Raw genomic sequence first — 25,784 nt, forward strand, 5'->3', positions numbered from 1 at the left:
GGTGCGCATGTGGGTGATAGAGGGGGCTGCATGGAAGAGGCTGGATATGGCGTCTTGTGTGGGTACGAATCTGGGGGCAGTAGCAAAGGCACCGCTGCCGTTCCCTCCAAGGAGGTATACCACGAACCCGGTGGTGGTGGCTGCCCTCAAAATCTGGGGTTAGGCGGCACGGGGGGGGGGGGGGGGGGGGGGGGGGGGGGAGTTGGGGCCTCGGTGTGGACCCCAATACGGGGGAACCACCGGTTTGTCCCAGGGAGAACAGATGGAGGGTTTTCGGGGTGGCTCAAGGCAGGGATTCGAAGGTTGGGGGACCTGTTTGTGGACGGGAAGTTCGCGACCCTGGGTGAGCTGGAGGAGAAGTACGGGCTCCCCCAGGGGAACTCCTTCAGGTACTTACAGGTAAGGGTGTTTGCCAGGCGGTGGAATTCCTGCGGCTGCTGCCACACGCAGTACAGGACAGGGTGCTCTCGGGGGGGTGGGTGGGAGTGGGGAAGATCTCGGAAACTTACCAGGTGATGCAGGAGGAGGAGGCCTCGGTGGTGGAGGTGAAAGGTAAGAGGAGAGGAGATTGAGGAAGGGACGTGGGCAGATGCCCTAGGGAGGGTGAACTCTTCCTCATCGTGCGCGAGACTCAGCCTCATACAGTTTAAGGTGCTGCACAGGGCACACATGACCGGGACAAGGATGAGCCGGTTCTTTGGGGGTGAGGACAGGTATGTTAGGTGCTCAGGGAGCCCAGCAAATCACACCCATATGTTCTGGGCGTGCCCAGCACTGGAGGAATTTTGGAGGGGCATAGCGAGGACGGTGTTGAGGGTGGTACGATCCAGGGTCAAACCAGGCTGGGGGCTCGCAATATTTGGGGTCGCAGAGGAGCCGGGAGTGCAGGAGGTAAAAGAGGCCGGAATTCTGGCCTTTGCGTCCCTGGTAGCCTGGCGAAGGATTCTTCTTCAGTGGAAGGATGCGAGGCCCCCAAGAGTGGAATCCTGGATCAACGATATGGCGGGGTTTATTAAGTTGGCGAGGGTGAAATTCGCCTTGAGAGGGTCGGTACAAGGGTTCTTTAGGCGGTGGCAACCGTTCTTAGACTTCCTGGCTGAACGGTAGACATTGGTCAATGGCAGCAGCAACTCGGGGGAGGTTTACTGTTAATGTTAATTTATTATTTATGTACAGGGGGAGGGGGGTAGGGAGGGTTGCTTTTCTAGACTGTGTTTTGTACTTAGCCCTGTTGGGGTCCTTTTTCATTTTGTTATTGATATTTTATGAAAACCTTAATAAAAATTATTTAAAAAAAATAATAATTATTCATATTACTATGGTGACTGATCCTCTGAATAGTCTTGAGTTCTTCTAAACTTTGAAAGCTACCTTTCAGTCACCTTTCCTCTTCTCAATCTTCACAGCTTTTCCATGATTCGTTCTTTTTCAGGATCTCAAAAAACTTTTCACTCGTCTTTTCTCTTAACTTGCAATTTAAAGACTTGCCAAAACTGTAAACATGGCATCTCCCAATCATTGCTTCCTTATTTGCCTCGTTTTCTCTTCTACTTTGGTGGTATCCTTTGTTCTTCAAGGATTTTTTTGATTAAAAACTTTCATAATATTCACTTTTCAAATTCAACCTAGTAGTTACTTTCAAAATTCCTTTAAAATTAGAAATGCAGCCTGGAACACAAGGACCGAAGTGGAGCAGGACATGGCGGGATCGCCAATGCAGTGGATGGAGTGCTTTATGCAAGAGCTCCTCATGGGGGCTGGTTTTGCTCAGTGAGCTGGACAGCTGGTTTGTGATGCTGAACAAGGCCAGCGGCACAGTTTCAATTCCCGTACCAGCTGAGAATTCGGAATTCTCCCTCTGTGTACCCAAACAGGCGCCGGAATGTGGCGACTAGGGGCTTTTCACAGTAACTTCATTGCGGTGTTAATGCAAGCCTACTTGTGACAATAAAAAGATTATATAGGGACTCCATTAAGGCCGACCTCATGGTGACTGTGAAGTTGGCGAAAATAATTACTCTGGCTCCCTTCAAGGAGGCGCTGGAAAGGACAGAACGTGATTGGAGACTCTGGAGGCGAAGGTGTGGGAATTGGAGAAGGCGGCCACTGACCAGCATGATCGGATCACCTTGCTGGAGACTGAAGTGGCAAAGTTGGTGTCAGCCCAGGGAACGCTCAAGGGAAAGGTGGAAGGCCAAGGGAACAGGTCTCGCCGCCATAACCTCAGGATTGTTGGATTACCGGAGGGTACAGTGGGTTGAAATCCAACAGAATACGTAGCAAAGATACCAGGAAAACTGGTCAAGGGAGAAAGCTTCCCCAAGCCCCCAGAGGTGGACAGGGCCCACAGGTCTCTCCGGTAAAGCCCCAAGGCAGGAGAACCACTCCAGGCAACTATTGCAAAACTGCAGATTCCAAGAAAAGGCGCGAATCCTGAACTGGGAAAGAAGCACGAGGTCCTGCAAATGGGAAGGGCATATGATCCGCATATATCAGGACATTGGGGCCGACCTGGCCAAGGGCCGGGCGGAGTTCAATGGGGTCAAGATGGCCCTATACAAGAATATGCAGTTCGGGATGTTGTACCCAACAAGACTCTGGGTGACAATAAGCAGATTTCAGCACATTGGGAAAAGCAGAGGTGTTCATCCAAAAGAATGGGCTGGGAAGACAGCAATAATAGACACATATGGAACATTGATAATGTTTCTTCTTTTCTTGGGCTGAACACCTGCATTGGCGAGGGGGGGGGGTTTGGTGGAGTCGCGCCCAGGGGGATGGCCATGCTGGTGAACGTGCTAGTACAAGGAAGTAGGAGAGGGGCTGCCGCAGCGCAGCTCTTGAAAGGAGGTGGGGGGGGCGCCTGGCAGAATGGGGTGCCACAACACCAAGTCAGGGGGAAGGGGTGAGAATGACGAATGGGGGAAGAGAAGAGAACCCACAGGGGCACAGGGAAGGGGGGATGTTAGAGCAGAGGAGCGGGGGGGGGGGGGGTAGAGAAATGCTGGCTACAATAGGTCACACATGTGGACAGCTGGAACAAAGAAGGTAGTGTGGCAATCTTAAATGGCCCCCAAATAATGGGAAACCCTGTAGTGCAGGAGCACGACCACATGGTAAATATGGCTGACCCCACAGGAGGGAGGGGTCAGAATTCCCCCATCAGGATAATCGCCTGGAACCACAGGGGCTTAACAGCCCAGTGAAAAGATCCAGAGTCTTATCATAGAATCATAGAATTTACAGTGCGGAAGGAGGCCATTCAGCCTATCGAGTCTGCACCGGCCCACGGAAAATGCACCCCACTTAAGCCCACTCCTCCACCCTATCCCTGTAAGCCCGTAACCCCACCTAACCTTCTTGGACACTAAGAGCAATCCACCTAACCCACACACTTTTGGACAGTGGGAAGAAACCGGAGTACCCGGAGGAAACCTACGGGGAGAACGTGCCTCCAAGAATGTGGAGGGCGAGATCTCTGCCATTCTGGTTACAGGTTACATATTCTTCAATGGCCTGTGACATTCTCTCGCAGAACACCTTAGCCAACTCATCGTGGGGGGAGACTTCGTACCTCCGTACAGACCTACAGACGGACAAATCTAGCCCCAAATTGTGGAGGCAATCTGAGTAGATGTTGGGGGAGGCCATGGAGTTTCCGGCACCCAAGGGAGAAGGGGTTCTCCTTCTCCCAAGTGCACAAAGTAGAGGAGGTAAAAAGGGACCTGAGGAGGTGGGACTTGCTCCTGTGCTCCCTGGCGGGGAGAGTGCAGATGATCAAGATGAATGTGCTGCCCAGGTTCCTGTTCATATCCCTGATTTACAGCCTCACTGTTAACCACCCGGCCTATCTTTGTGTCATCCACAAACCTACTGATCCTACCCCCCACATAGTCATCTAAGTCATTTAGTTAAGTATTTTTTCTTTAAAAAAATAAATAAATTTAGAGTACCCAATTCTTTTTCTCCAATTAAGGGGCAATTTCACGTGGCACCTACCCTGCACATCCTTTTGGGTTGTGGGGGTGAGACCCACACAGACAGGGGGAGAATGTGAGAATGTGCAAACTCCTCACAGGCAGTGACCCAGAGCCTGGATTGATCCGGGGACCTCGGCGCCGTGAGGCAGCAGTGCTAATCACTGCGCTACCGTGCTGCTCACATCCAAATCATTTATAAAAATGACAAATAATAGGGGACCCAGCACAGATCCATGTGGTACGCCACTGGTCACTGGCTTCCAGTCACTAAAGTAGCCGTCTGTCATCACCCTCTGTTTCCTACAGCTCAGCCAGCTTTGAATCCACCTTATCACTGGGACTGGGATATTATAGCTATGACTGGAACATGGCTAAGGGAGGGGCAGGACTGGCAGCTCAATGTTCCAGGGTACAGATGCTATAGAAAGGATAGAACAGGAGGTAAGAGAGGAGGGGGAGTGGCGTTTTTGATTAGGGAGAACATCACGGCAGTACTTAGAGGGGATATATCCGAGGGTTCGCTCACTGAGTCTATATGGGTGGAACTGAAAAATAAGAAGGGAGAGATCACCTTGATAGGACTGTACTGCAGGCCCCCAAATCGTCAGCGGGAAATTGAGGAGCAAATATGTCAGGAGATTACAGATAGCTGCAAGAAAAATAGGGTGGTAATAGTAGGGGACTTTAACTTTCCCAACATTGACTGGGACAGCCATAGCATTAGGGGCTTGGATGGAGGGAAATTTGTTGAGTGTATTCAGGAGGAATTTCTCATTCAGTATGTGGATGGACCGACTAGAGAGGGGGCAAAACTTGACCTCGTCTTGGGAAACAAGGAAGGGCAAGTGACAGAAGTGTTAGTGAGGGATCACTTTGGGACAAGTGACCATAACTCCATTAGTTTTAAGATAGCTATGGAGAATGATAGGTCTGGCCCAAGAGTTAAAATTCTTAATTGGGGCAAGGCCAATTTTGATGGTATCAGACAGGAACTTTCAGAGGTAGATGGGGGAGACTGTTGGCAGGCAAAGGGACGGCTGGTAAATGGGAGGCTTTTAAAAATGTGTTAACCAGGGTTCAGGGTAAGCACATTCCCATTAGAGTGAAGGGCAAGGCTGGTAGAAGTAGGGAACCCTGGATGACTCGAGATATTGAGACTCTGGTCAAAAAGAAGAAGGAGGCATATGACGTACATAAACAACTGGGATCAAGTGGATCCCTTAAAGAGTATAGAGATTGTCGAAATAGAGTTAAGAGGGAAATCAGGAGGGCAAAAAGGGGACATGAAATTGCTTTGGCAAATAATGCAAAGGAGAATCCAAAGAGCTTCTACAGATACATAAAGGGAAAAAGAGTAACTAGGGACAGAGTAGGGCCTATTAAGGATCAACAAGGACATCTATGTGCAGAGCCACAAGAATTGGGTGAGATCCTGAATGAATATTTCTCATCGGTATTCACGGTGGAGAAAGGCATGGATGTTAGGAAACTAAGGGAAATAAATAGTGATGTCTTGAGAAGTGTGCATATTACAGAGGAGGTGGTGCTGGAAGTCTTAAAGCGCATCAAGGTAGATAAATCCCCGGGACCTGATGAAATGTATCCCAGGATGTTGTGGGAGGCTAGGGAGGAAATTACGGGTCCCCTGACAGAGATATTTGAATCATCGGCAGCCACAGGTGAGGTGCCTGAAGATTGGAGAGTAGCGAATGTTGTGCCCTTGTTTAAGAAGGGCAGCAGGGAAAAGCCTGGGAACTACAGACCGGTGAGCCTAACGTCTGTAGTAGGTAAGTTGCTAGAAGGTATTCTGAGAGACTGGATCTACAAGCATTTAGAGAGGCAAGGACTGATTCGGGGCAGTCAGCATGGCTTTGTGCGTGGAAAATCATGTCTCACAAATTTGATTGAGTTTTTTTGAGGGGGTGACCAAGAAGGTAGATGAGGGCAGTGCAGTAGACGTTGTCTACATGGACTTTAGCAAAGCCTTTGACAAGGTACCGCATGGTAGGTTGTTGCAGAAGGTTAAAGCTCACGGGATCCAGGGTGAGGTTGCCAATTGGATTCAAAATTGGCTGGACGACAGAAGACAGAGGGTGGTTGTAGAGGGGTGTTTTTCAAACTGGAGGCCTGTGACCAGTGGTGTGCCTCAGGGATCGGTGCTGGGTCCACTGTTATTTGTGATTTATATTAATGATTTGGATGAGAATTTAGGAGGCATGGTTAGTAAGTTTGCAGATGACACCAAGATTGGTGGCACAGTGGATAGTGAAGACGGTTATCTAGGATTGCAACGGGATCTTGATCAATTAGGCCAGTGGGCCGACGAATGGCAGATGGAGTTTAATTTAGATAAATGTGAGGTGATGCATTTTGGCAGATCAAATCAGGCCAGGACCTACTCAGTTAATGGTACGGCGTTGGGGAGAGTTATAGAACAAAGAGATCTAGGAGTACAGGTTCATAGCTCCTTGAAGGTGGACAGGGTGGTGAAGAAGGCATTCGGCATGCTTGGTTTCATTGGTCAGAACACTGAATACAGGAGTTGGGACGTCTTGTTGAAGTTGTACAAGACATTGGTACGGCCACACTTGGAATACTGTGTGCAGTTCTGGTCACCCTATTATAGAAAGGATATTATTAAACTAGAAAGAGTGCAGAAAAGATTTACTAGGATGTTACCGGGACTTGATGGTTTGAGTTATAAGGAGAGGCTGGATAGACTGGGACTTTTTTCCCTGGAGCGTAGGAGGCTTAGGGGTGATCTTATAGAGGTCTATAAAATAATGAGGGGCATAGTTAAGGTAGATAGTCAACATCTTTTCCCAAAGGTAGGGGAGTCTAAAACTAGAGGGCATAGGTTTAAGGTGAGAGGGGAGAGATTCAGAAGGGCCCAGAGGGACAATTTCTTCACTCAGAGGGTAGTGAGTGTCTGGAATGTGCTGCCAGAGGGAGTAGTAGAGGCGGGTACAATTGTGTCTTTTAAAAAGCATTTAGATAGTTACATGGGTAAGATGGGTATAGAGGGTTATGGGCCAAGTGCAGGCAACTGGGACTAGCTTAATGGTAAAAACTGGGCGGCATGGACTGGTTGGGCCGAAGGGCCTGTTTCCATGCTGTAAACTTCTATGATTCTATGATTCTATCAAGTTCCTCTGTATCCCATGTGCATTTGCCTTCTTTATAAGTCTCCCATGTGGGTCCTTGTCAAATGCTTTGCTTAAATCCTTGAAAACTCCATCAACTCCACTACCCTCATCTACACACCTGGTCAAATGCTCAAAAAATTAATTCAAATTTGTTCGGCATGACCTCCCTCTGACAAAACCATGCTGACTATTCCTGATTAAACTTTTCCATTCCAAGTGGGAGATAAATTCTCTCCTTCAGAATTTTGTCTATTAGTTTGAATTTGAACTTGTGTTTGTGGTTTGTTCTCCTCGCTAATAAGCACACCTAGGTAAAACTTTTGAGAAAGCAAACTGGTTGAAAGTATCTGAGCTTTTACAGATACAACACACTGCGCAGGTTTGAACTCCACCTCCTCATGCGCTGGGCTGAGTTAACGCAGCTAAAGGTAGTGCACAGGGCGCACTTAACCAGGACACACATGAGCAGGTTCTTCCCGGACGTGGAGGATAAATGTGAACTGTGCCAGGGAGGCCTGGCTAATCACACCCACATGTTCTGGTCCTGTCCCAGACTGGTTGGGTACTAGATCGCCTTTTTCAAGGCCCTGTACAAGGTTATGGGGGTGAGGGTGGTGCCATGCCCACCAGTGGAGGTCTTCGGGGTATCAGAGCAACCAGAGCTCTTTTTTTTTGGAAAATATATTTATTCAAATTTTCAACAAACCCCCCCCCAACAAGAAAAAAAAGAAACAAAAACACAATAAGCAGAAATTATACATTAGATTTCCCCCAAATACAATAACCCCGCAACCAGAGCTCTTTACGTGGAGAGGGGCAGACACCCTAACCCTTATCACCCAAAGACTTCTGCTTGTCTGGAGATTATAGAATTTCATAGAATTTACAATGCAGGAGGCCATTTGGCCCATCGAGCCTGCACTGGCTCTTGGAAAGAGCACCCTACCCAAGCCCACACCTCCAGCCTATCCCCATAACCCAGTAACCCCACCCAACACTAAGGGCATTTTTGGACACTAAGGGCAATTTTAGCATTGCCAATCCACCTAACCTGCACATCTTTGGACTGTGGGAGGAAACCGGAGCACCCGGAGGAAACCCACGCACACACGGGGAGAACGTGCAGACTCCGCACAGACAGTGACCCAAGCCGGGAATCGAACCTGGGACCCTGGAGCTGTGAAGCGATTGTGCTAACCACCATGCTACCGGGCTGCCCTAAGTGAAAGGTCTTGGACAGGCTAGTGAAAGCTCTTCACTAGCCTGTCCAAGACCTGTTTGTGACCAGCAACCAATAGGGAAGAGGGGGTTAGAAGGGGAGGGAGGACCAAAACAGAAGGGGGGGGGGGGGTTAGGAGGAGGGGAGAGGAGGGGGGGAACGTTAAGCAAAACACAGGGCAAGCAGTTCTAATACCAGGAGGCGCATGTACATAATTCAAACAGTACAGTTGCAGCAACTGACTGCCAGGGGCTCAAAAATAGGGCCCCATACCTGTACATATGTTACGTTTGGATGTACACCTGTTTATTAGCCTTTTATTGTTTCCTTTTTGTATACCCATTTTTTCCTCTTTAGTGTTATGTGATAGCCCTGGCAAATGCTATTGTAAATAAATGTAAGACCAATATAAAAGGTAGTTCAATTACAAAATTATTTCAGTTTTTAATAATTTGGACATTTTATTCAATTTTTGTTGAAAGCAGCTCAACAGATTGAACAGTAGAATATTCTGTGTGACTAAACAATGTGAAAGCTATGTTAAAATAACCCTCTGGAAAAAGAATGTCAAAGCTGTCAAATCTGAATTTCACGAATATCAAATCACAAATGCTTCTCAACTTAAGTGAAAGCCTTTTCGTTATATCACATCTGCAGTGAATGCAGTGAAAGCTGTACTACATTAAACAATAGTGAGAAAAATCAAAGCATTTATATTTTGAGGTGATGAACCCACAATAATTAACAGATAAATAGACCATCATCAACTATTTGGACCCGGACAGTCACTGGATCGATACCTTAAGTTAATTATCACAGCTGGAGCCATGGTAGTGCACTAAAATTAACCTCTGTATTCAAGCTAAGGAAACAAAAAATGAACCAATCAGGGATCTTGCTCTTAATTCTAATCTCTATAACCTTTACTCATAAATCAACATTAAGCAAGGGTAGGGTTGGCTTATGCTGTATTATCCCCTCCAGAATCTACTAATTTGAGTCAGTCAATGGAAGGCAACCAGTGAATGCCTTTGAAACCATACAACAACATGATTTGCTATCTTTAGGAAAAAATATTGAGGGGGAGAAATGGCAAGGGAAAAGGACAAAGAGCTGGAATGCAAGTTAGCACCCCTAGAAGGTTGATCAGATAAATGAAAATAATTCAGCATGGATATTTGTAATAGAATCTGAGGCACAATAGGGTGCCATACGGTCTCACATAACAGAGTAAAAAATGATACTTTGAATGCAATGCCACACAAAGTGGCCCATGTGTTAGAAGTATAATCGCATATTACATGTACTGTTAGTTGTTAAACGTTGAAACACAAATATTTTAGTTGTGCTCTTTCTTAAGTCTAAATTTAAACAAGGTCACATTGGTCATATGATGACAGGAAAAGTAGCCCTGTGAAAAGATGGCAAATGGCACTGTTTCAATGGTTGGGGTATTGCATTCTTTTGAACTTGTTTATGAATCTGGTTATGCATCATTGTCCAAAAAGGTGGATAGTTTGCCCACTGTTAAATTCTGTTGTCAATTAAGAAAAACTTTGGAAATATCGTGAGTTGTAGAGTTCGGCTCCTCAGGATCGTTTAGACCACCATTGGAAAACATTGATGAATGCATCTCAAACAAATAAAATGCATTTATTCAGTAGGTTACCGTAAAAGATTTATAGCTTCTTAAAATGATTTTATAATGACACAAACCTCACTTCCAGTACATTTATCGGTTTAACGTCAAAGGAGGGAACTGTAAATTGGGATCACCTTCTTTATTGTTAACATTTGTTGGTTGCTTGATGTTTGTTTTCATATTTCCATAATAGTTTTCTATTCGAACTCTGAATGCTTACATGCAGATTATATGAAGCTTTTCAATTAATTAAGTGCAACTGTGACATTTGTACAAGTGATATGTTACATCAGTGACACCAAATGTTGAAAATGATCTAATTCAGGGGTTCTAAATCTTCTTACTTCTGAGGACTCCTCCCATGTTAGAAAAATTCCACAGGACCCATGTAACACAAGTATATTTTTCTGCATAAAAAGTAGTTATTTGATTACACGTTGTTTATTATTTTTGTTTCAATGTGAAACTTGTTTTGGTATTCAATAATAATTGTCAAGACGTGGAGGTTATCAAATTAAACATTGATTTATATCTGATATTTATATTGTGTTTGTACAATTATTTTTCATGCTCCTATTGGTTTAGCTTTCCCCTGGTGAGGTTTATACAGTGATACTGGCATTAGCAAAATGTCACTGAAGTTAATAAACTGTTCGAAGTCTTACAACACCAGGTTAAAGTCCAACAGGTTTGTTTCGATGTCACTAGCTTTCGGAGCGCTGCTCCTTCCTCAGGTGAATGAAGAGGTCTGGAAAGAAAGAGAAACAGACCTCTTCATTCACCTGAGGAAGGAGCAGCGCTCCGAAAGCTAGTGACATCGAAACAAACCTGTTGGACTTTAACCTGGTGTTGTAAGACTTCCTACTGTGCTCACCCCAGTCCAACGCCGGCATCTCCATATCATTAATAAACTGTAGCAGTTGGTAGAGTTCAGCTGAAGGTGGAGAGTGTGATGATTGAAGTTGGTAAGTTAGTGTTGTGGTTGCTAAAAACTATTATGAGATTGTAATCTGATGTTACGGAGTTCTGCTTCAGTTGACCATTGCCAAGGTTGGTGGTTATACTGAAGTTACTAGATGTTGCTAAAGTTGAAAGTCGTACAAACTGATAAGACTGCTAATGGTATTGATGGCAGTACAATTTCCCATTTCTCCTCTTGCCCATTACTAATGAGCAGAGCACATCCACGGAGACTGGACCAGAGGGTACAATTTGTACTGTCGGTTGGGAGGGGGGGGGGGGGGGGTGGTAGTTATAGGGCAATTTCCACAGTAGGTCCAGAAATCATTAAGAAATGTCCCTATGGAAGTCATAGGAATTTATGAATTTTGCCAGACTCCACAAAACTGCCATGCAGACCCCTCGAGTCCCAGTTGAGAGACTCCTGATCTAATCTGTAATTTTTGATCTAATTTCAAGTGAAGCATCAAGTCACAATCCATTGGTGCTTAAGTCACCTCTGTGCAAATGACAGAGAAAGATATGAATTAGGCAGAGTAGACCACTTGGTCCATTGAACCTGCTCCGCCATTCAAGATGGTCATTGCTGACCTGATTTATAACCTCATCTCCGCATTCCCACTTACCTCTGATAAATTTTCACCTCCTTGCTTATCAGATATTTATCTCGCCCTGCCTCAAAACATTCACTCTGTTCCTACTGCCTTTTGAAGTGTTCCAAATACTCATAACCCTCAGAAAAAACTTCTCATTTGTCTCTGAAAAGGGCGGCTCCTTATTTTACACAGTGACCCCGAAATAGTTAAGCAAACCACCTCTGAACTGCTTCCAGCACATGCACACTGTTAGTATCATTTTGCTATTTGTAAAAGTGAGGAAAGGTGACTGTACCACAGGAGTGATACGCTGACCAATAGGTAAATGTTAAAACAAACTTTAATTTAAGTATAGAATCAATCACATCAGCAACAAAGTTACAGCTTTACAGCCAATAATGAAAACAGTTCTTAAGTAAAATGAAAAACATGAACTTACTCCCTACACCTGCAACTATATATTTTCCAATTAAGCAAACTAATATAGTTCAGATACTTATAAATAAAGTTAACAATCAGGTTTACTTGCTTTTCTCTTTACTAAAACCTTGGAGGGAACCTTTCAGGAGCGATTTCGAGACACTTCTGTTCAACTTAAAATCCTATGGCAAACTAAAACTACAAATATACCTGGCTCCTCCCCTTAATTACATCATCTCTACCCTAAGCATATGGCTTTCTTCCATCTCCTCCCACAGATATCCCTGGTTAGCCAGGACCAAAACACAATCCCTCAACACCCAGGGATCCTCCAAAATCCAAACCAATATTCCATTAGCCCGCTTTCTGTCAACAAGTAAATAGTTAAAATCAATGATTATCTCATTTTTACAACCCCTTAATCATAGCTTTAGCATACATACTGGCTGTGTGCATTCTAAGCCTGTTTTATAATAAAATTACTGCAACAAATATAAAATATAACAATTTCTAACATTCATCACAACATCTGTTCTTCAATAAGATGACCAAAAGAATGTCAAAATAAAAAAAATAAGCTGACACAATACTCCAAATGTTGTCTTGCCAGTGCCCTGTACAAGTGAAGCATAACCCCTCTACTTTTATATTAATTTCCCCTTGCAATAAACAGTAATATTCTATTAGCTTTCCTAATTACTTTCTGTATCAACATACAAACCTTTTGTGATTCATGCTCTGAAGACACCAAGATCGCTCGGCATCTCAGAGCTCTGCAATCTCTCACCATTTAGATAATATGCTTAATTTTTATTCTTCCTGCCAAAATGCACAATTTCAAATTTCCCCCATTTTACTCCATTTGCCAGATCTATGGCCACTCACATCGCCTCCTGATGTGGGGATAATGGGTAGGAGGTGACTAGTGGTGTACCACAGGGATCTATGTTGTAGCCTCAATTATTCACACTATTCAATAATGACTTGGATGATGGCATAGAAATTGGAATCCTGTGGGCAGTTCTGGGCACCACACCTTTGGAACGATATTTTGGTCTTGGAGGTAGTGCAACGTAGGTTTACAAAAATGATACCTGGATTACAGGGGTTGAGTTACGAGGAGAGATTACTCAAATCAGAGCTGTTTTCACTAGAATTTAGAAGGTTAAGGGAAGAGCTAATCAAAGTATTCAAGATATTAACAGGGAAAGACAGGGTAGCTGAAGATAAACTATTTCCACTGATTGGAGGTTCTAAAACTAGGGGGCATAGTCTACAAATTAGGGCTAGACCATTTAGGAGAGATGGTAGGAAGCACGGCTTCACTCAAAGGGTGGCAGAGGTTTGGAACTCTCTCCTAAAAACAGTTGAAGTTCGATCAGTTGTTAATGTTAAATCTGAGATAGACTTTTGTAAGAAAAGATATTAAGGGATATGGCCAAAGGCACGAATATAGAGTTAGGTCACTGATCAGCCATTATCTCATTAAATAGTGGGCTAGGCTCAAGGGGTTGAATGGCCTACTCCTGTTCCTATGTCTCCTTCATAACTTAGACTTTCCTACCTACCTTTGTGTCATCAGCAAATTTTGCAACCATACTTTCAGTCCCTTGATCCAAGTCATTTATATAAAATCTAAAATGTTGAGGCCCCAGCACTGATCCCTGTGGCACACCAATTGTTACATCTTGCCAACCAGAAAAATACCCATTTATGGCTACCCTCTGATTCCTAGCCAAACTTTTATCCATACCAATATGTTATCCCTACACTATGAACTTTTATTTTACACAATGACCTTTCATGTGGTATCTTATCAAATGCCTTCTGGAAATCCAAGAACAATACATCCACCAGTTCCTCTTTATCCACAGCGCATGCCACATCTTCAAAGAACTCCCAATAAATTGGTTGAACACAATTTCCCTTTCACAAATTCCATGTTGATTTTGCCTGATAAACATGACTTTTTCTAATAATAGCTTCTAACATTTTCCCTATGGCAATTGTTAAGCTAATGGCCTGTAGTTTCCTGCTTTCTACCTCCCTTTTTGAATAAAGGAGTTACATTTTGCTATTTTCCAATCTAATGGAACCTTCCCCAAAACTAGGCAATTTTATAAACTTTAAAACATTGCATTAACTATCTCAGTAGCCACTTCTTTTAAGGCCTTAGGATGAAGTCCATCAAGACCTGGGGATTTTCAGCCCACAGCTCCAACAATTTTCTCAGTACCTCTTCCCTGGGTGGTTATAACTTTGAATTCCTTCCTCCGTTCCATTTCCTTATTTACAGCTCTTACTGGGATGTTACTTGCAGCCTCTATAGTGAAGCCCAATGTAAATACCCCCTCAATTCTTCTGCCATTTCCTTATTTTTCTGTTAGTAATTCCATCGACTCCCTTCTCATAGGGCCTGTGCTCACTTTGTTAATTCTTTTCTTTTTTAAATCTCTGTGGAAACGATGCTATATTTCTAACTAACCCTGCCTCGTGTTCCTAATCTTTCCCTCCTTATTCATCTTTTAGTAATTCTTTACTGTTTTTTATATTCTGTCTAATCTTCCACCCAGTTCAATAATATACTTTTTTCAAAGTTTGATTCTATCTTTAACATTTTTAGTTAACCATAGAAAGTGGACCCCCCCCCCCCCCTTGGAATTTCTCTCTCATCGGAATGCATCTATTCTGTATATCTGTCGCTGCATCTCTATAACTGTAGCATTATCTCTCCTTTTGTATTAAATTCCCCTCACAATAAAAAACATTCTATCAGCTTTCCATTAATTAATCCCACCTTGTTGCACAATACTAGGTCTAGTATAGCCTGCTCTCTGCTTGGCGCCTTAACAAGATGTTCTAAAGAAACTATCCAGAAAACATTGTGCGCTCCTCATCTAGGCTACCTTTGCCCATTTGATTTTTCCAGTCTATAATTAGATTAAAATCGCTTGTGAGTATCGCTGTACCTTTCTGACTAGGTCACATTATTTCTTCCTTTACACTCGTCCTATCGTGCGGGTAGTTATGGTGCCTGTTCACTACTTCAAAAAGTGACTTCTTGCCGTTATTATTTCTCATCTCTACCCAAACTGCTTCTACATCCTGGTTTCCTGAACTTGGTCATCCCTCTCTAATCGTTTGATAGTACAGAACTGAGTATTGCTGCAAAAAGAGGCAAGTCAAAGCTTTTTGCCTTGCACTGATCAGGACGCTTTGCAAGAATGCCGGTATAAGGGGGAAAAACAATTTATACGGAGTCCTGATTGGTTGGCAAGTGGATTCTGATTGGTGAAGGCATTGCCATGGAGAATTCACCAGTTGATGACAGTTAACTGCGAGCATTGTTTGAAACTTAAACCAGGCAGATTAACTGATTGGTCAAGGCATTGCCCTGAGGAATGAATCAGCGAAGAGACTGTCACTTATTTTGTTTGGTTGAAACAGGCACAATGTGTACATGCTCATCCTGTTTGCAAGGAACAGGGCCCTGTGTATTACATAGAGTCCAACTGGCAATCATAAACTAGTTGTCAGTGTAATTCTTAGCACATTGAGGATTATTTTGCAAATGTTGTTGAATTGTGGAATCCCATCTAATGTTGAAAATTTTGTTTTGAGTTTTGCAGGGATGGGCTGGTTGAATACGGTCTGAACCTTGACCAACGCAAACAGCAGCTAGGACGTGCTATTTGATACGGTCCATCAGTCTTTGGGATGTACAGCCTGCTTATGCAGCATAACACTGGCATTAAATTCGTATACCACATTAGTCATGTGTGGGATAAGCAGAACTTCTTTCTGGCTTGATGCAGCACCCTGTTAAGAGGCGGACCACTCATGTTACTACTGCATAGTGGCAGTGTGACACAGCTAGCTTCACTTGTTGCGCAAACCTAGCGATACCTTACCCTTCCAGGATAATCTGAGATAGACTGATCACTTTTCTGAGTCAAAAGTAATGGCCTCAGGCCCATTCATGAGTTTGCATGATTTACAGTGCAAAATGATCAGATCAGGGCAGCTCTTATCCGGCAGGATGCCTTTGAGACACCCTATTTCAGTATCCCGCTTGCATGGCGAGCAAATACTTGGGTCCTATTTACAAGGTTGCCAATAAAATCAAAAAGAATCCCAGCACTCTATTGACCAGTGAAGGTAGGCTTGCGGTAGACAGTGGAGAGGTTATCCCTGGCAGAATTTCCACTTGTTGTGGTCCATGTAGGTTCCAATGACATAGGCAGGATGAGTGAAGAGTTCAGCATAGTCTGTATATGAGGAGCTAGGCACCAAATTAAAAATCAGAACTTCAAAGGTAATAATCTGGAAATTGGCAAAGGGTAAATAAGATTAGAGATGAATGGGTGACTCAAAGGCTGCTGTGGGAAAAGTGGAGTCCAGTTCATGGATCAGTGGCATCAGACTGTACCACTGGGGCAGTCTAGACCTACATCAGGTTGGGACCAGTGCCCTGGCAAGCCCCATAACTAGGGATGTGGAGAGGGCTTTAAACTAAATAACAGGGAGTGAGAGATCCAATTTGGGAAGTTGTTACAAATCAAGGGAAGAGTCAAGGCAGGACAGCAAAATAGCAACATGGGAAATGAGAGTCAGAGAATGGCAGTAAATGAAAGAGAAAAAAACCTAAGCATACACTATCAATCAAAAATAGATGTTACAAGGATAACAAAAAGCCAACGCTAAAGGCTCTGTATCGGACTGTGTGTAGCATTCATCATAAAATTAATTAATTGATAGCACACATTAAAATAAATAAATATGATCTGTGGTCATTGCAGAGAGATGACCTTGTGGTGACAAGGATTGTGTCCTGAATATTGAGCGTAATGTGAAATTCAAGAATAGAAAGCTAGTTAAAGGTGGAGGGATAGCACTATTAATCAAGAATGGCATTGGTACAATAATTACGAGATGACCTTGATTCAGGAGATCAGGATGTTGAATCGGTTTGGGTGGAAATGAGGAAGAGTAGAGGAAAGAGGTCACCAGTGGGAGTGGTCTACAGGCCCCTTATCAGCAACAACAATGTAGGACAAAGTATATAAGAAATCATATTGGGTGCTTGTGATAAAGGGACAGCAATAATCATGGAAAAATCAGACTGGCAGTAGTAGCCTGACTGAGGAGTTCATAAAACACTTTCAAGATTGGTTCCGGAACATGCTGCCCTAAGAAATAATTGCAATGCAGGTAATGTTAGACTTGGTATTGTGTAATGTGACAGGATTAATTAATGACCTCAAAGTAAACACACCCCTAGGTAGAAGCAACTGCAATACGATTGAATTTTACATCCAGTTTGAAAAGGATCTAATTCCAGTATTTTAAACTTAAATAAGGGTAAATATGTGGGCATGAAAGCTGAGCTAGCTGAAGTGGACTGGTATACTAGGCTAGAGGATAGATCAATAGAGGAGTGGCAGACATTTAAGGGGATTTTTCAGACTAAATATATTCCAACTACAAAGAAAGAATTGGAAGGGGAGGATCCACCATCGGTGGTTAACTAAAGTAGTTAAGGAAAGCGTTAAACTTAAGGAAAAAGTATATAACTGTGCAAAGATGAGTGGCAAGCCAGATAATTGGTCAGAATATAAAGAACAGCAGAGAATGACGAAAAGTTTTTTAAAAATAAATTTAGAGTACCCAATTCTTTTTGTTCCAGTTAAGGGGCAATTTAGCAAGGCCAATTCACCTACCCTGCACATCTTTTTGGGTTGAGGGTAGGACCCACGCAGACATGGGGAGAACGTGCAAACTCCACACGGACAGTGACCCGGGGCCGTGATCAAACCCGGGACCGTGATCAAACCCGGGACTTCAGTGCCGTCAGGCCATTGTGCTGCCCCCGACTAAAAGGTTAATCAGGAGAAAGAAATTAAGAGTGTGAGAGGAAGCTAGCTAGAAACGTAAAAATGGATAGCAAAAGTTTCTACGGGTAATTAAAAAGGAAAAGAATAAGTAAAGTGAATGTTGTTCCTCTCAAGAGTAGCGATGGAGAGTTAATAATAAGGAAATGGCAAATTAAATGACAAATATTTTGTTTCTGTCTTCACTATAGAGGACACAAAAAACATTTCAGTCACAGCTGTAAACCAGGAAGGGAGAGAGAAAATTGATGAAATTATAATCAGCAGGGAAGCTATACTGTGAAAACTGATTTAGCTGTGGGCCGACAAATCTCCAGGTCCAGATGGACTTCATCCTAGGGACTTAATAGAGGTGGCTGATGAAGTAGATGCATTGTTGATAATTTTACAATTTTTACTAGATTCTGGAAAGGTTCCATCAGACTGGAAAGTAGCAACTTTTATCCCTCTATTCAATAAGAGAGGGCGGCAGGATACTATAGCCCACTGAGCTTGACATTTGTCATGGGGAAGATGTTAGAATCGATCATTAAAGGAGGTTATAGCTGGGCACTTACAATAACTCAAGGTAATCAGGAAGAGTCAGCATGGTTTTGTGAATGGGAAATCATGCCTACCCAATTTATTGGGCTTCACAGAAGGTGTAACGTGCACTGTGGATAAAAGGGAGCCCATTGATATACTGGACATGGATTTCAGGAACATATTTGATAAATTGCCACATTAAAGATTAGTGCAGAAAATAAAAGTTCATGGTGTAGGAGGTAACATATTAACATGGATAAAAGATTGGTGAACTGGCAGAAAACAGAGTATGCATCAATGAGTCGTTTTCTGATTGGCAGCATGTAATGGGTGAAGTCCCTCAGTGATCTGTGCTGGGGCCTCAAATTATTACAACTTATATCAATTACTTAGATGAGGGAGCGAAGGCACGGTAGCTAAATTTGCAGATGACATAAAAATCTGTAGGAAAATATGTTACGAAGAGGATATAAAACAGTTACAAATGGAAATAGTAGGTGAGCGAATAGGCAAAAATCTGGCAGATGGAATATAATGTATGAAAATGTGAAGTTGTTCACTTTGACAGGAAGAATAAAAAAAGCAGAGTATTACTTAAATGAAAAATGGCTGTAGAATTCCAAGGTGCAGAGAAAGCGAGGTGTTCTAGTGCACGAGTCACAAAAAGATAGTATGCAGGTACAAGTAATTTTTAAAAAACATTTTAGAGTACCCAATTCTTTTTTTTCCAATTAAGGGGCAATTTAGTGTGGCCAGTCCACCTACCCTGCACATCTTTGGGTTGTGGGAGTGAGACACACGCAGACACTGGGACAATGTGCAAACTTCACACGGACAGTGACCAGGGGTCGGGATCGAACGGGGTCCTCAACGCCATAAGGCAGCAGTGCTAACCACTGTGTCACTGTGCCGCCCTGTCCAACAAGTAGTTAAGGCTCGTGGAATACTATACTTTATGAGAGGAATTGAACATAAACATAAAGATGTTATGCTTCAGGCATATGGGGCATTGGTGAGACCACATCGTGAACGGTTTGTGCAAATTTGGTCTCTTTATTTTATAGAAGTTACAAATACATTGGAGGCAGTTCAAAGGAGGTTTACTAGATTGATACCTGGAATTAGCGGGTTGGCTTCTGAGGAGAGATTGGGCAGGGTAGCTTGGTTTCCATTGGAGTTTACAAGATGACACTGACTTGACTGAAGTATAAGAGATCCTGAATGACCTTGACAAGGTGCATGCGGAAAGGAGGTTTCCTCTTGTGGGTGAGTCCTGAACAAGGGGGCATGGTTTTAAAATGAGGGGTCGCTCTTTTAGGACAGAGACAAGGAGAATTTTTTTCTCTGAGGGTTGCCTGACTTTGGAACTCTCTGCCTTGGAAGGCACTGGAGGCAGGGTCATTGAATATTTTTAAGGGGGAGGTAGATTCTCACAAGGCATGGGAATCAAAGGGAGTAGTTTGGAACATAAGATTCGAAACACAAACAGATCAGCCATGATCTTAACGAATGGCGGAGCAAGCTTGATGTGTCAAATGGCTTACTTCTGCTCCTAATTTTTATGTTTGTAGTAGGATTACTGTTTGTGTGGAGAATTAACACTCACACAAACTGGCTTGGCTTGGTGTGTTGTCTCCATTTTGTAAATTATATGCACTGCCTAAACACAATCAAAAATGCACCTATGATCACGGTGAACAAAAGAAGACTGTTCTGCTCATGTCAGCTTGTGTAAAGAGCCATTCAATTACACCCATTGCACTCACTTGCCGGAGCAATGCAAGCTTTCCAGCTTCAAGTATATATCAAATTCACTTTTGAAAAGTGCCATTGAATCTTCTTTCACCATTTTTCAAGCAGTGCATTCCACTTGATGCAAGATTTTATGCTTGCCAGTTGAGTGACCTTGTGAAATAGTTCATGGTGAGACAGGGAATAGCTCGAGAATGTAAGCCTGTTATATCCAAATTATTGGACCAGAATTTTCCTCTGGGCAGTGAAGCCGCAGCATTTGCCTCTCTACCCAAAAAAAAAAAATCATACTTGCTTTGTCCATAAGCCACAGCTTCCTCTTCTTCCTGCTGCATGGCCTACCGCTGGGACAAGCAGCAAGGGCTTCCAGTGTGGCATATTGCAGGTGAAGCCACACCTTTTTTGGCATCATGAGCTGAAGCATGAGATCAGCTCAATGAAAGGTAAGTTTTAAAAAATATTTTCAAATTGTTTTTAAATGGTTCCCCCCATTCCTCAATCCCAGTGTTGTCAGAAATAGAACTTAAAGGGGTAAAGGAAGCAGGGATAGGCAGAGCCTGTCACTGGTGGTGAGGTAGCTAGAGGAGCTGGGGGAATGAGAAGCATTTTAACTGCAAATTTATAACCATCTATTTATTTTGAAGATATGGACATAAGCATTTGGAGGATTCCTTGATTTACATCTGTAGTTTTCAACACAGAAGAATCCATTAAGAACAAACAGGTAAGTTTTTCAAACTAATGATCCCCACCTTTTTTAAGATTTGGAATGGCGGAATCATCTGCATCAGGAGCCAATTTGGACACACCACAACTTTTGGATTTCCACTTAAGTGAGCTCACTGGATATTGCAGTGCTGGCTGGTCCCTCCAAAGGAGCAAACTTCTCAGTATTCCTCACTATTGAGGAAGGAAAATCTGGACAACTATAGCTACTAAGATGAAACTGCATTGAAGATGGACTATTCCTGTGTGGTAGAATAGGCGCATGCTGAACAAAAGAAAAACTTGTATTTATATAGTGCTTTTAATGACCACTGGGCATCTCAAAGTGCTTTACAGTCAACGAAGGGGCTGGTTTAGCACAGTGGGAAAAATAGCTGGCTTATAAAGCAAACCAAGGCCAGCAGCGCGGGTTCAATTCCCGTACTAGCCTCCCCGAACAGGTGCCGGAATGTGGCGACTAGGGGCTTTTCACAGTAACTTCATTTGAAGGCTACTTGTGACAATAAGCGATTTTCATTTTTCATTCAAGTACTTTTGATTGTTATAATGTAGAAAACAAGGTAATTTGCAACAGCAAACTCCTAACAATAACCAGGTAATCTGTTTTTTATGATGCTGATTGAGGGATACATACTTGCCAGTATACTCGGGGTAATATAGTGCTGTGCGACCTTTTATGTCCACATGTGAGAACTTTCCGGGCCTCAGTTCCATGTTCTATCCAAAAGATGGCAGCTCTGACAGTGCAGCACTCATTCAGTACTGCACTGAAGTATCAGTCCAAATTTCTCTGCTCAAATCATCATGAAGTTGGACCCAAACTCTCAACTTTCTGAGTCAGAGGCGAGAACACTATCAACTCAGTCACAGCTGACACAGAGCAGGTCAATGAGGGGGTAATTGTTGCTCTGTAGATTGGCACTTGTTTACCACCCCAAGATCATAAAAACCGGCAGAAACAACTTGCTTTCTGTCTCTTATGTTTCCTTCTTATCAACAAAAAATAATTTAACATCTGTAATGATTCGTAATTCCTGAAGTTTGACACTGATACACCAGATTACTGATTTGCACGTGGAGCCATTTTTTTTAAAGCTACAGATGGAAGAGTACTTGTCCTGAAACTACTTTCCTTCCCCTTCAAATACTCGCTCAAACAATTCAAAATCTCGCCTCACACATTGCTGTCAAAATAACAGCGGCGCTAATGAAGTACACTATTATTTATGCACAAATAATAGGAGTTCAGGTGAGGGTAGATGTGTGGTTAACCTTAAAAATCTGGAAGTTGCTGTCAATATCCCACCACTCCACCATTAGCATCACAAAAATTGCATCTTACTGTCTGCCTCACCATGACTATGCATTGAATAGTGTGAAATTGCTGTATTTGTGAGACAAATATATACCTAGGGCACGATCGAACGGTCTCGTTGCGCTCGACCCGGTGGTGCAATGACGTCATTAAATCTTGCGACGCTCGGAACGCCATGGAGGATGTAACGATATCTAACGAGTCGTTACAATCTGAATCTCGTCCTTGCTGGGCAAGATCCAGAATTACATATTTAGGTACATAATTACATAAGGGGCAACACAGGTGGAGAAGGTAGTCAAGGAGGCATACGGCATGCTTGCCTTCATTGGCCGGGGCATTGAGTATAAGAATTGGCAAGTCATGTTGCAGCTGTATAGAACCTTAGTTAGGCCACACTTGGAGTATAGTGTTCAATTCTGGTCGCCACACTACCAGAAGGATGTGGAGGCTTTAGAGAGGGTGCAGAAGAGATTTACCAGAATGTTGCCTGGTATGGAGGGCATAAGCTATGAGGAGCGATTGAATAAACTCGGTTTGTTCTCACTGGAACGAAGGAGGTTGAGGGGCGACCTGATAGAGGTATACAAAATTATGAGGGGCATAGACAGAGTGGATAGTCAGAGGCTTTTCCCCAGGGTAGAGGGGTCAATTACTAGGGGGCATAGGTTTAAGGTGAGAGGGGCAAGGTTTAGAGTAGATGTACGAGGCAAGTTTTTTACGCAGAGGGTAGTGGGTGCCTGGAACTCGCTACCGGAGGAGGTAGTGGAAGTAGGGACGATAGGGACATTTAAGGGGCATCTTGACAAATATATGAATAGGATGGGAATAGAAGGATACGGACCCAGGAAGTGTAGAAGATTGTAGTTTAGTTGGGCAGTATGGTCGGCACGGGCTTGGAGGGCCGAAGGGCCTGTTCCTGTGCTGTACATTTCTTTGTTCTTTGTTAGGTGAGCCATTAAGCTCATTTAAATATGTCGGCGCCCGATTCTCCAGAGGAGCGGGAACTAACGTCCGCATTTGGGAGACCTCACCATGGTGGTTTATCACTGGTCCATACAAGCATGGATCAGGCGTAATGACACCTGTGGACGGGACTCCCAGGCCAGCAGAGGACCCCGGGAGGCCGGGCTCAGGGTAGGGTGGTACCCTGGCACTACCACATGGGCACTGACAGTGGCAAGGTGCCAGGTTGCCTGTGCTATGGATTGGGCACCGGGGGGGGGGGGGCTTGATGACCCCAGAGAGGTAAGTTGGGGCTTTGGGGGGACCCGGAGGTCGTGGTGGAGTCCGAGGGGGATCGAGAGATTGGGGCTGCATTTAAAAATGGCGCCCGGTTCGCTTCCTACCGCAGGAAGTGAGTTAAGTGTGGCCCGTTCGATAGAGGAGTCGCTCTCGGCCTTGCAGGCGTCGAGAAACACCCCGCCATATGCACCCAAAATGGGATTCTATTGTTTTGAGCGTTAAATCATACCCAAAATCTCATCACAGAAAGTTAAATCAAGTTATTTCAAATCAAAGTAGTCTTCTAGCAATGAGGTAACTTACAGCCAATAAAACCTCAGCACTGCAAATTATCTATTAATTAGTATGGAGTCGCATTTCTTCAGGTTTTAATTATCTTTGGAGATTTAAAAACAAATTAATTTAAAATAAACATTTGTTTTAAACTTTTTGATATTCTTTCCTCTTAACCCAATATTTTGTTCTCTATCTGATACAATATCGCATCTAATTTGTACTTTCAACACTTTGTGTGGTTAATTTCAAAATTATTCAATTTGAATGACTATGGAAATATACAGTTGCCTTTCCATTTCACCAAAATCCTAGATGCCCAGTTTCTCCTGTTGCATTAACTGCTCTCATTTTCAGCGACATAACACAGACAATTTAAAAGTTTAAACCTGCGAGGACATTCCAACTTGCCCCGAGTTGCTCAGCTGTAGACAGTTATGGCTGATTAAGTGTCAGCAATCTAAATCAAAACAATTCATAATTTTGTGATAAGCAAAAAAATCTTTTGGGAGTTCAAAAGATGAAGGCCGGGATTCTTCTTTCCGGGGACTAAGTCCCCATTCCAATGGGAAAACCGACACCAACGATTCCGGCGTCAACGGGCCCCCAAGGTGAGCAATTCTCACCTGTCTCAGGGGCTAGGTGGACGGTGGAGTCGTTGGCGCCGCTCCAGCTGGCGCTGAAGGGACTGCGCGAGATCGCGCATGCGCGGAACGGCCGTCGTGATCTCGCGCATGCACGGAACCACCGGCGTGATTCCGCACATGCGCAGACCGGCCGTTGTATTTGGGCACATGTGCGGGGGGGGGTTCTCTTCTCCCCGGCAGCCAGCGTCGGGGCGGGATTCGTGCCGCCTCCCGGGGCTTCTCCGACCCGGCTGTGGGGGTCGGAGAATCCCGCCTGAAGCGTGCTAAAAAAATAAAGTTGATGCACTCATTGAATTAGACTCAGGAATGACTTCCCAAATTTCATCTGTCTGGTTAAAAAAGGAAATTGATGGAATCTACTTCAATTTAATAGAAAACAATCTCTTGATTTATTCAACAAAATTATTAAACACTTACGTGCACTTTTGGGGTTGGAGGAAGACCATTGCTAATAGGTTTCTGTCAGGGGAGGGAAGAGAAAGAAAAACATGTAAATACACATCAGGATTAAGTTGTTTCCCGACAAAGTGATTATGAGAGATTCAACAGTATTCATAAAGTAAAAGACTATTCTCGGAATTCCACAGTGATTTTACTGCAAAGTGTTCAGCTGCAACTCACATTTAACAATTCAGCTTGATAGCACAGACAAAATACTAATGAGAAATATTAAACAGATTGCTTTTGCACCTTTCATGACTGTGGGACATCCCAAAACACTCATCAAAGTCATAACTGACATACTGTGTGACTGTCAAAATGCTAAACTAACCCTCCTTGTCCTTCATGATCTGCCTGCAGCCTTGAACACAGTTGATTATGCCGTTTTCCTCCAATGATTCTCCAGCTGGGGCTGCTCTCACCAGACTTCCATTCTTACTGTTCCAGTCCTATCCAGAGAATCACCCAAATTGGCTTTTCTTCCCACAACCACATCATTACCTCCAGCCGCCTTCTACCTCTCATTTACCTTCTACCTCTCATCTACACGCAGTCCCTCAGCGACACCATATAAAATAGCATTGGCTCCCACATATAAGCTGACATAACCAACCTCTATCTCAACACGATCTCTCTCCACCCCTCCACTGGATCTAAATTGTTAAATTGCCTGTCTGAAATTCAATGTGCACTAGGTGAGCAGAAATCTTTTCCACCTAAATATTGGAAGACTGAAGCCATTGTCCCTGATATCGCAGGCAAGAGTGACAGCACTCATCGCTGACCTTAAAAGAAATCTGCATGCAAAGATCCAGCGATCTCTGCATTCTGAGTTTTCGCTTTTTAAATGGTTGATTTGATTCTGGCACCAAGTCTTCTTTTTAATTTAGAGTACCCAATTATTCTTTTTCCCAATTAAGGGGCAATTTAGCGTGTCCAATCTACCTATCCTGCATACCTTTGGGTTGTGGGGGCGATACCCATGCAGACATGGGGAGAATCTGGC

At 43.6% G+C, this 25,784-nt stretch overlaps 1 protein-coding gene across 8 annotated transcripts in view; it reads right to left on the reverse strand.

The window, feature by feature from the left end:
• LOC140420140 (mitogen-activated protein kinase kinase kinase kinase 3-like) overlaps positions 1–25,784 on the reverse strand; it is a 438,778-nt gene that overhangs the window by 55,348 nt on the left and 357,646 nt on the right. For all 8 annotated transcript variants that reach the window (XM_072504215.1, XM_072504206.1, XM_072504185.1 and 5 more), the window contains one exon: positions 24,755–24,796. In XM_072504215.1, the coding sequence (XP_072360316.1) occupies positions 24,755–24,796 (42 nt within the window). The remainder of the gene's footprint in view (positions 1–24,754; positions 24,797–25,784) is intronic.

The sequence above is a fragment of the Scyliorhinus torazame genome, chromosome 1 (assembly GCF_047496885.1).
Source record: "Scyliorhinus torazame isolate Kashiwa2021f chromosome 1, sScyTor2.1, whole genome shotgun sequence".
Taxonomy (NCBI): Eukaryota; Metazoa; Chordata; class Chondrichthyes; order Carcharhiniformes; family Scyliorhinidae; genus Scyliorhinus; species Scyliorhinus torazame.